This window comes from Onychomys torridus, chromosome 10 (assembly GCF_903995425.1).
Source record: "Onychomys torridus chromosome 10, mOncTor1.1, whole genome shotgun sequence".
Lineage (NCBI taxonomy): Eukaryota > Metazoa > Chordata > Mammalia > Rodentia > Cricetidae > Onychomys > Onychomys torridus.
Window position 1 is genome coordinate 89755621 of NC_050452.1, and position 12252 is coordinate 89767872.

Here is a 12252-nt window from a genome sequence, read left to right on the forward strand (position 1 = left end):
GCAAAGTAATTTCATCACCTGTAGTATGTGGCCATTCCTTTCCCCAAAGCTTGTTTTGGTTAGTTAGGACTCTTGTTTTACAAGTGACAGAAATCCAACACAAAACAAAAACAAAACAAATTTGGCCCTTGAAATTGAGGTGTCCTGTGTGAGAAATCTTGTAGTCAGTGTTTTTCATTGCTCCGTGGGCTCCCCATTAATGACATGGAGACATACTAATTATACAGCTTGGCTAATAGCTTAGGCTTGTTTCTATCTGGCTCTTGTAACTTAACCTGTATTTTTTAATATAGTTTCTAGCTAGCTCTTGCAACTTAACTTGTAAATTAACCTATATTTTTCAATATACATTCTTCCATGTGCTCATTACTTCATCTCCATTTTGGGTATCCTCCTTCCTCTATATATGCATGATAACTCCACCTTTCTTTTTCTCCCAAGACCTGGCTGTCCCCAGAAGTCCTACCTAACCTCTTTTTCTGCCTAGCTGTTGGTCATTCAGCTTATCATTAAACCAACTAGAAGGAGTTTTAGCAAAGATACATCTTCACAGTGCACAAAAAGATTATTCCACATTTCCCCTTTTTTATCTGAATAAAAAAGAAAGGCTTTAACTCTAACACAGTAAAACTATATATAGTAAGAACAATTATCAAGTAAGAAATACATTTACAATGTTTAGTCCATTTTCATATGGCAAATTTAGAGAAACTATTCTATTATCTATCCTGTCTTAGTGAGTTCAAAGTTTTATACAAAAGGCAGTTTCTATCATAACTTGTATTACCGTCCTAAAAGTATCTTTTTAGACCTTAAAACATCTTTTTGGATAAACAAGCTAAAGCTTTTTTTGTTTCTCAACCTTATAAACTTTGCATCTCAATGGAAACTTCTTTTCTGAATTTGGTAACAAGGAAAACTGTAAAACTGTGACTTCCTCGTCTTCAATTCCCATCAGTGACCCAAAAAGGATGAAATATTACTTGAGTAAAGAGGAAGTGCAGAGAAAACAACTTCCAAAACTATAGAAATGACAGAGGCATCTGGCTGCCTGAACGGTCACTCCAAGGTTCATTGTCAATATTGGGGCATTCCTCTTTGTTCTACAGCCTACAATATCTGACAGACTTTTCTATGAAGCAGGAATTTTGAAGGACTGTCTGTCATACCTTCTCTTGGAAAAGTTTGGAAGTTGCCTTCTTTTGTGTCCTGCTTGTCCAGTTTGGACAGAATATTGTTAGCACTGAGGCAAGAGCAGTCTCTTGCCCAAATGGCTAGTTTCTGCCACATTGGAAGCAAACTCCATATGGAGGTTCTTCAATGCCTATCATCCTTTTTTGAAGTAAGTTGGTATTGTCAGGGGCTGATGTGTCTCACTGTCATGAAAAGCCTTGTTATTTAAACAATTTAAATGTCATATTCTGTAGGTCTTTGAAGTGTTTGAAGATCACCTATCTATTTAAAAATATATCTTCATATGACTTTGAAAACATTCCTAACACAACAATAAGTTTGATTGCTATAGTTGACTAACTATTAACCTGTATTTCTTTATTATCCTAAATAGCTTCTAAGGACTAAAACTTTACATTACATTTTAAAATGAGCTACATAGGTACACCTTATATAAGAAATAGAAATATACAATATAATATAACAAAAATATCCTGAAATTTGTATCAATATACAAAAATCCATATCAGTGTAAAATATTTGAGACTAGTGCTTTTCAAAAGTAGACTCAACAATTCAATCTTTTATCTCATTATTTCTATACTATACACCCCCCCCCTTCTCTTCAGAAAGAGATCCCTGAATCTAATCTCCTTTGTTCAGTTTTTTTTTTTTTTTTCTGGCCAGGACCAATAACAATTTGTAACTAACCCCCATAAACAATAACAAACATACATAACCCACCAAATGACCCAAAATCACCCACCACCTCTCTTGGGAATGTGGGCGTTGTGTTCTTTAGACTGCTTCCTGTTGTCTGGGGGTTCTGGCATCTTTGGGGAACCTTGAGAAAATTAAGATAATGGTCAAGTCCTGACTAGAATAGTCTGTGAGGCTAGACCATCTCAGTCAGCAGATTTGAAGCTGTTCTTGGTGCAGAACCCCAAGGAACCTGCAACAGAGGCACTCTGAGAGGCTAGATCACCTGGGTCACCCATTTTCATTCGTATCTGGTCCCTTTGCTCTGAAAACACATAAACTTTCAAAGGTTATGTACATATCTGTGTTAACACAACTATGGATTGTGAATTGTACATAAGCCAGCCAAATATTTTTTTTTGTATTATGTTTGAGCAACTAAAATATATGTCACCTGTTTTATAGTTTTTCTAGGTTTATTTCTTTATGTCTGTAGCCAAGATACTCAGGAGTTCTCCCTGGTCAAATCTGATCCCTATTAACCTGGAAGAAATCCACAGCTTTTCATTTCCTGTGGAAACAAAAGCACAACCTCTCAACCACGGCAACACATTTTCCATTCTGAACTTGCATTCTGAAGCCAAGAAATCTCTAAAGTATAGAGGCTGGTTTAATCCAGCAGTCCTGTCCACAGCCCCGTGTCTCTAAAGTATAGAGGCTGGTTTAATCCAGCAGTCCAGTCCACAGCCTGTGTCTCTAAAGTATAGAGGCTGGTTTAATCCAGCAGTCCTGTCCACAGCCCCGTGTCTCTAAAGTATAGAGGCTGGTTTAATCCAGCAGTCCAGTCCACAGCCCCGTGTCTCTAAAGTATAGAGGCTGGTTTAATCCAGCAGTCCTGTCCACAGCCCCGTGTCTCTAAAGTATAGAGGCTGGTTTAATCCAGCAGTCCAGTCCACAGCCTGTGTCTCTCAGCAGCAGCTGCTGTTCTCTTTTGAGCATTCAAAAAATTTTAAATTAACAAAGTAGCATATCAGTTCCAAAGTCCCTGTGTTATAATATTTCCCATCCTTACGTGCCTTATTTTTTTTAATTACTTTACTTTTCTTTTTAAGGACTTTATTATTTTTAAGCTTTTTAAAAAAATGACTATGTATATCCTTCTTTTTTCCTTAAATCTACACACATTGTTAAACACACTTTTACCTGCTTAGAGGTTAAAGGTTTTTTTTTTGTTTGTTTGTTTTTTTGCATCTGAACCTGCTTTACTGCTTAGCTGTAACATTTTTTTGTCTGTATGAGCAAAACTTTAAAGCACCATACAGCTTTGCTCATGGCACACGGGCAGCTCAAGCCCACAGGCAGTGTGTCTCTGTTCCATGGCCTGCATGAGAGACTGCAGGACTGGGAAGCCGTGTTTGGCTCTGTTTTCATGTGTTTGGAATCTCATTTTAAGCTTTCTCAGGTCTTATGTGGGAATCCATGCCCACACTGGGCATCATTTGTAGTAAGTGTTTTTCGTTGGGACTGCTGGCTCCCCAATAATGATATGGAGACTTATTATTAACTATGAAAGCTTGGCCAATAGTTTCGACTTGTTTCTAATGAGGTCTTATAATTTTAACCCATATTTTTTAATCTACATTATTACACATGCTCATTACCCCATCTTCATTTTGCCATCCTCCTTTTCTCCTCATCTATCTGGAGACTCCACATTTCTTTTTCTCCTGAGACCTCTCTGTCCTCAGAAGTCCTGCCTGACCTCTTTACCTGCCTAGCTATTATTATTATTATTATTATTATTATTATTATTATTATCATTATCATTATTAAGCCAATCAGAAGGTGATTTGGCAAAGACACATCTTCACAGTATACAAAAAGATTATTCCACAACAAAATCTCCCGTAGACATAGACAGTGTGCAGAGTTTAAATGATGTTGCTGGATCCTCATTAGCATCACCAGTGGAAACTTTAGCTCCACCTAGTGGCAGAAGTAGTTGACAGACGGTCCTAGAGTACTGGATTGACCAATTTAAATAATTTTTATGCCTGTGGAGCTAATTTTACTTTATTATTAAAGAAGCTAATTTAATGGTGGTTAAGAACAAAACCAGTATGGAGATAAATTGTCAAAACATGCTTACCCTCTCTAAGCTGATTCAACTTTATTATTAACTTTTAATGACTGCTGCTGAATGCTTTCAGTCTTTCTCAGGTATATATAACAATCTCTGGAAGGTTTGACTATCGACTTGAGGAAATGCAAAATGGGCTTTTGAAAATAGCAAAATCTATTTGAAGCGTCCTGTACTCTAGATACAAAAAAAATTGTCAATGAATAAGCCTCTAATCTCATGTTCCACCAAGGAACTGAGAAAGCACACAAACATCACTAGGAACAGGCTTTGTAGACCCTAGATTAACCTCAGATGTTCACTCTGCCCAATTCCATCTTAGACATGCTGAAGACATTGCTTTCTCCATGGTCATATAACTGACTGCAGAATATATTACCTATTGTTTCTTAGTTCCAGCGGAGTAGCAACCACAATATCACACTATGGTTACACTATATCTGATGGGCTCTCTCTGCAATATAATTATGGAAAGCACATCATGAATTCCTATTGATGTGAGAAAAATCCAGTTCTGGCAACAGTTTGAGCTTGTAACAGATACATACCTGACAGAATACATTGTGACTAGGAATAAGATTAGACATTTATAAAACACTGTCTTTAACGCAGTAGGCCACACATTAACCACAAGAGTCTGTGGCTTATTGTAGTTGGAGATTTCCTGCCTGGCCCACAGTCAGGACAAATCTCTCTTACCGGCCAGCCCCACAGTCACTCAGACCCAACCAAGTAAGCACACAGAGACTTATATTGTTTACAAACTGTATGGCCGTGGCAGGCTTCTTGTTATCTGTTTCTTCTATCTTAAATTAACCCATTTCTATTAATCTATAAGTTGCCACGTGGCTCGTGCTTTACCAGTACCTTACATCTTTCTTGTCATGTCAGTGGCTGGCCGTGTCTCTCTCTCTGCCTTCCACTTCCCAGAATTCTCTTCTCTATTTGTCCTACCTATACTTCCTGCCTGGCTACTGGCCAATCAACATTTTATTTATACAGAGTGATATCCACAGCAGCTTATTCTCCAAGAAAGTCCATATCCATTTATGTAAAGGAAGCATTAGTGAATATGAAATAACTGAGATCATACACTGTATGTTCTATGGCCATATGAACTCAAACTGGAAAACAACAGCAACAAGATAACAGGAAAATGTCTATGTGCTCAGGAAATTCAGGAACACACTCTTAGATACATGAATCTTGGGGCAAATCTCTTAAAAGTATCTGGAACTGAATTAAACCTGAATACTGTACAGAGTGTATCTGTGCTTAAGTCAGAAAAGAAGATCTCTATAAATTAAGTGCCAAACTAAGATGAGGAAAAGAAATCTTAAACGAGCAGAAGGAAGGAAATAATGAAGATGAAAAGTAGATAAATGGATAAATACAAATGAAGGTTATTGATATAAATCAAGAGTCTTCAAAAAGTCAGTAGGTGTTCCTAAAGTAGTTTGGATAGAGTTAGGGATTTGGGAGTATAAATTTTGGAGCTATGCTTTTCATAATTTTATTACATTTTACCAAGCAGTTTTCTAAAAAAACAATGAACTTATCTACCACCTAGAAATTATCAGTTTTCATATTCACTAGCCTTTGCCAGAACTAGAGACCATTTTCTAAAATTGATAATTCAGTAAGAATACATATGTATACAGAGACACATACATATATTATTAATTCAATTTTTGTTGGGTCAGAAGTTCTGATGGGTATTCTTCTCTGAGTCTTTCAAAACTGCAGTCTGGGTGTGGCCTCATCTGTGGCTCAGGATTCTCTTCCCAGCTGTCTGGTTGTTGGTAGAATTCTATTTCTTGCAGCTATAGAGGCTGCCTCCTAAGCATCCTCAAGAAAATGTGTCCAAGCACAAGGAAATCCTAAACCTTACCTTATTTGGCCAGGTCTGCTTTGGATAATCTCCCCCTTTGAATATGCCAAAGTCAATTAGATGGTTTTTATATAAAAAATTTCCCAGCACTTTGCCATATAACTTAAACCTAATCATGGAAATTATTCCCATCACGTTCACACAGAGTCCAACCCACACTTAGGGAAAGAGAAATAACACAAGAATGTTGGGCACCATGCTGGAATTCTGCCAACCAGAGTGCCATGATTCCCATCTACTCCATGATTGAGAAAAACAGTTCCAGAATGATTGTGATACTTGGTTTTCTTCTGTTTGTGCCTGTCATACAGGCCTAGCATAGGATCTGGATGCTTAACTTTCTCTAAAACAAATGTGTTTATAAGACATTAAATTGTCATGCAATCCAATTAAAGATATATTGTTTAAGCAGTGCTTTATCAAGCCAAGAAACAATACCATATTTATCATACCATGAAACAAGGCCAAAGTAAACATGTAACATTTGTGGGAAAATCTGGAATCCATAAACACAAAGTTTATTTTTTTTAAAAAAAATAAAAGCATTTTTAATAAAAAAAAAAAAAAAAGTTTGGAGCACTGACAGCTTTTCCAAAGGACCCAGGTTTGGTTCCCAACACCCACGTGATGGTTCACAATCATATATAACTCCAGTTCCAGGGGATCCAACTTTTCTGAACTCCACAAACATTGCAAGGAGTGTGTGGTGCACAAACAGAGATGAATGCTACACATAAAATAAAAATTAATAAAAATAAATGTACGATGTTGAAAGTAAAAATTTAAGAATTTTCTGGAAAGGAAACCAAATGGTCATCATGCTTATAGAAGTATTTATTCAAATTAGTAATGCAACAACCATCATTAAATGCACCAGGTTTTGAGTTTTGTTTTTGTTTTGAGACAGGGTCTCACTGTGTAGCACTGTATATCTATGCAGACCAAACTAGGCTCAAACTTGAGGAGACACATGTGCCTCTGCCTCTCAAATATGGGGGTTAAAGGCATGTGCCAGATTTTAGTTAGACTGTTTTTCTCTAGGACTGTTCACACTAACCATAGTCCGCATAAACAACTTTAGAATGGAGAAGATTAGAAAAGAACTCACTCGCTTCGGTCTGTCTAAGAATACTTGTTGAAAATCCTGAGACGGCTTTGTTTTTGTCTTAAGGGGAATCCCAAAATGAGCTCCGAGAAGCCCGAGTAGAGCTCATAAGCAATGACGTGTGCAAACAACAACAGGTGTATGGCAACGACATAAAGCGTGGGATGTTCTGTGCTGGATATCTGGAAGGAAAGTACGATGCCTGCAGGGTAGGTTGGAGAGAGAGAAAAACCAAAGCCACTCCAAAATCATTTCAGCCAGCCCAGGAATGCTCTCTATTCTTTATTCTAGCACAGGATACAGACATACTGAAATCTCCAAACATGTAAACATCATAGTACATACTTTTAAATGTTTTTTTTTTTATTAAACAACTTGAAACAAGCAAAGGATTTCTTTGATGCTATCAAATACAAAATTTAAATGTCTTAATAACCAGGAACTTATAGAACAACAGGATAGTCACGTCTTCTTACACAACAGGCTTGAGTATTCATAGGCAGCAACCGTGTACAGTGAACTGTGATGCTCTTCGAATGTAATGGAAAAGAAGCAGCTTTCCCTTCAAGGAAACATTTTTGGGCCGAGCATTGGAGAGATGATGTTTCAAAGAGAACTAAAGAATAAGTAGCACTTACTCAATTACAGAATTAGCAGAGGGGATAGTTAAAACTGTGAAGGTATATATATTTGTATTTATTACCAACTACTGAAGTTCATAGTTGGTACCACCTACCAAAGCACAGACGGGATGACAGGCGGCAGGTCTATTCAGTGGTGCAAAGTTTGACTGAGTTATACTGTCAGTATCTGCAGTTCTTACGGTGTCCCCTCAGTCTTCCAGAACCCATATGGAATGTACATTTTCTCATAGAGATCTGAGTATGTTTCTTTCCATACACAATCTTTTTTTTTTGACATGAGACTCTCAAAAATTTCAAGGATGTGAATCTACACAGTGAAACCATGAGACTATTAGTGGCATGGGACACCTCAAAGCCCTGCCCACAGGCCAACAAATTACAGAATGAGCAATATCTGTGGAAAGAGCACAGAATTTTATAACACATAGGTTGAGTTGGAGCAGGATCTAACACAACCAATCTCAGTTGCCAAGGATGTGAAAGGAGACAGGCAGAATTTAAGGTTCCAAGCAAGCAATGGGTAGAAGTGGGTGGAAGCTCACATCAGAAGGTGTGGAGCACATAGGGAATGATAATACTGATATCAATGGACAGATTTGTGGTCCAGAGGATTCACTGGGATGGGAAGGAAAGAAATATAAGGAAAACCTACTCATAGAAAAAGTCGCTGGGACAGTGGTTGAAGTGATGGTGACTTGGGTACATGATGAGGGCTTCAGAGAAACTGATAAAACTGAATTAAAAGAATTAAAAGTACCAACATCAATCTGGATTCCTTACACTATCACGTTTGTCTAGAATTCAATAAATCTCCCTAATGAAGATAGAGGAGAGAGAAAGGGAGAAGGAGCAAGGGGGGGCGAAGATAAAGACAGAGAGAGATGGAGAGAGGAGAGAGGGAGGGAAGGAGGGGGAGGGAGACAGAGAGAAAACAAGAGCGAGCAAGAGTGAGAGAGAATCCCTCCACCAAACATCTAGGTGGGCAAGATTCAAGTACAAATAAAAAAATAAATGTGCTGGTGAGAAACTCAGAAGAAAAAAAAAGTTTTTACAATGTCATGCAGATTTGTAATTTTGTTTCTGGTTATCACTCAGTCAAGAATTTGATAAAAACAGATTGGGGTTGCTAACCGCCATCGGACACTGAGGAAGCCACCTCCATTTCACAACCACTTGCAGAGGAAAAATTTGTTTTCTCCAGAAGAGTCTCACTGGGCACACACCACGCTTAAGAATAGGCCTCATGCCCAGCAGTAGATGGCCAACACAAAATGAACTAAATTGTGATTCTGGAGAGTTTTTTTTTTTTTCTGTCCCATATTGCTTTGCTTAGACTTTTGTTTAAAACCATACTGGTCTTTTGCTTGCATACTATGGTTTTTGCTTATATGTTATGTATATTTTATGTTTCTATGGGTTTTGTTCATGCAGATGTGTGGGTCACTGTGTGTGTGTTTCTAGTGTTTTTTCCTTTGTTTTTATGTTTGTTCATTTTGTTTTATTTTTGTTTATCTGTTTTATTTGCCTGTTTGTTTCCTGAAGACAGAGAGAAAGAAAGCTCAGAGTTAGAAGGGTAGAGGTGTGGGGAGGATCTGGGAGGAGATGAAAGAGGAGAAAAAACCATGTTCAGAATGTATTTATTGTATGAAAACATAATTTGTTTTCAATTAAAACAAAAAGAAATCAGTGGGTGGGTTCAGGCATCACATTTCTGGAGAATTTGACGCATTCAAAAGTAGTATTTACAAAACAAGCATCACTGTTAATTGACACAATGTAGAGCTCATTAAGCTCTGGTGAGGAAAAGTTGCAAAGGAGATAAATGGTTAAATATCCACTACCATGACAGAAAAGCAGTATGTGCAGTCTAATTAAAAGAAAAAATTTCAGTACTTGACAAAGAGTTAGATACAATAAGAAACGTTTCAGCCATGAAGTGCTATCCCAAGGAAACAGACTAGATGAGATGTGCACTTCAGATTTTTTCTTTTTAATGCTATGCTGTTTACTCAAAATTAAAATTTAGTAGAAAATATGTAGCTTTACCTTGTTTTTCAACTCTGTTTTATTTATTCATTCGGTAATGGTAATCTATACACACACTAATAATAAAATAAGTGGTTCATAAAACTTCTGTAAACGATGAACTGCTTAGCTAATTGTTTTTTCTCTTGTTTATTTTCAGGGTGATTCTGGGGGACCATTAGTTGTAAAAGACAATAAAGACACATGGTATCTCCTTGGAATTGTGAGCTGGGGAGATAATTGTGGTCAAAAGAACAAACCTGGAGTCTACACACAAGTGACTTATTACCGACGCTGGATTGCTTCAAGAACGGGTCTCTAAGTTGCTACAGAAGCTAAACAAAACAGCAGCATGCCAGTCATATGTACATAAGAGTTCAGACATTCATTTGGTGGCATTGGTACAATGAAACAAGATTAAGTAGCTGGACCTAGCAATGAAACGTGTGATTTATTTCAGAATCACTTACTTGTGAAGTGGAGGGTTATTTTATCATTGAGAAAATGCAGCAAAGATATTCATAGCTTTAAACCAAGTAAATTGGATTGTACATGAGATGCACTGTGTAGTTTTAAAGATAGCCTGGGAGACCTTTAGAGTGTGTTTTTTCCTGGATGCTCCCTGAAGTGAAAACCTTTTTGAATTCTCAGAAGTCTCAAGGTGCTTGTACAATTACCTGTGATATCCAGAGCTCACAAACATCTTTTAGTCCTCTTTACTTTCCTTCTATATTTTCATAAGTTTTCCATTACAGGAAATAAGTTTGCTACTTCTAAGTGCATATAAGAGGATTGTATGAAAGGAGATTATATGGAGCCATCAAAGTTTGGTGGAAAACTAAAGCAAAGGCGATCTAACTTCTGCAGGGAAACTTCTCTGATTTTACTATGATTTAAACACACACACACACACACACACACACACACACACACACACACACAGACAAAACCATGTGAACAGCAGTCACATCACCACCGCTATGGCATATGTAAGAGAAATACTGATTCATGTTTTATATAAAGTAATTGTTTAATCCATGTGTAACTTGTCATGAAAAAGTGAGAGGGCTTGATAACTTCGTGAGCTTTCTGTCCCAGAATAGGTTTACAAGAATTTGCCATTTCGAATGTGCATTTACATATTTTGGTCACCAGGGGGAGATTTTGCCCAGTATTGTCTTAGGTCAAATGCCTGAACACAACTGAGAATTTATTAACATGGAGAAAAACAAAAAACTTTTTGTTTCTTCAGAAAATGAAAATTTTTGTTGTCTTTATTTCTAGCACCAAGTTCTTCCTAAGGCTCATGCTTGAATTATTTCAATCATGAATATCCTCCCTAAAACAAACAAACAAAAACTCAAGCAGGCATCCGAAGAGTGAGGCCTCAGTGCCCATAATAAAATTAAATAAGGCTTTGTTGGGATATTTCTTGGCCTGTGAGATGTCTGGGTTTGCAAGCCAAGATATATAAACAGCTTGACAAAGCTACTTGCAATTTGCATCCTTAGCTGTCAAATTTACATGTTCCCTTTCCTTACAAAGTTTGTTTAGGGCTGTTGTATCCAATGAGATCCATTACATTTTCACCAAGTGTTACTGTTTTGAACTAGGAAACTTACTGTAATCATTTTCAATAATTCTCTCAGGCAGCTGGCTGTCAATGATCTCAGTTCAAAGTAAAGTCGCTCCTTCATATATATAAATACCCATTTCCACATAAATTTTCTGTATTATAGTGGTGAGTTATGATTTTGCTTCTAATGCTAAGATTCAGAAGATGGTCTTAGAGCTGTAAATGATGTGCTCTAAACTGTCTTCTGCAGTATTTCATTTGGGGCTGTATGGGAAAAAAAAACTGTTTTATCATTTTAAATCTAATAAAGTTGGTGATCAGAGCATTCCATAGACAATATCATGGAGTCTGTGTTCCTGCAGTAGTGTGAGTCTTTTCAAGTGTTGTTAAGTTATATTCGTTAAAATAAAAGTACAGGGACAAACAGCCAAACTAGTGGAAACACATGAACTGTGAACCAATAGCTGAGGAGCCCCCAGCTGGATCAGGCCCTTTGGATAAGTGAGACAGTTGATTATCCTGAACTGTTTGGGAGGCATCCAGGCTGTGGTACTGGGACCTGTCCTTAGTGCATGAGCTGGCTGTTTGAAGCCTGGGGCCTATGCAGGGACATTTTGCTCAGTCTGGGTAAAGGGAGGAGGGGACTGGACCTGCCTGTACTGAATCTACCAGGCTGGGTTGACTCCCCAGGGAAGTCCTTGCCCTGGAGGAGATGGGAATAGGGGGTGGGCTGGGGGGAGGGGAGGTGGGAGGAGGAAGACAGGGGAATCCGTGGCTGATATGTAAAAATTAAATTAAATTATAAAATTTTAAAAAAATAAAAAATCTAAGGTCATTCTTAGCTACTCAGGAAGCTTTGTCTCAAACAACAACAAAATCTAACAAAAGAATTGTACTCTTGATGATGGATTGAGCGGGACAAGGAGACTCTCATGCAGGCCAGTGGTGAACCAACCCAGGTTCTGAGGAGGAGGCATGGTCCTGCCCAGCACCATGACT

The 12252-nt window shown here is 37.7% G+C and overlaps 1 protein-coding gene across 1 annotated transcript in view; it reads left to right on the plus strand.

Annotated features, from left to right (window-relative positions):
* The window catches only part of Tmprss11a (transmembrane serine protease 11A), a 39393-nt gene extending 29394 nt beyond the window's left edge, over positions 1 to 9999 (plus strand). Inside the window, exons 8-9 of the mRNA XM_036200375.1 lie at positions 7075 to 7217; positions 9838 to 9999. Coding sequence (XP_036056268.1) covers positions 7075 to 7217; positions 9838 to 9999 — 305 coding nt within the window. The remainder of the gene's footprint in view (positions 1 to 7074; positions 7218 to 9837) is intronic.
* The last annotated feature ends 2253 nt before the right edge of the window (positions 10000 to 12252 follow it).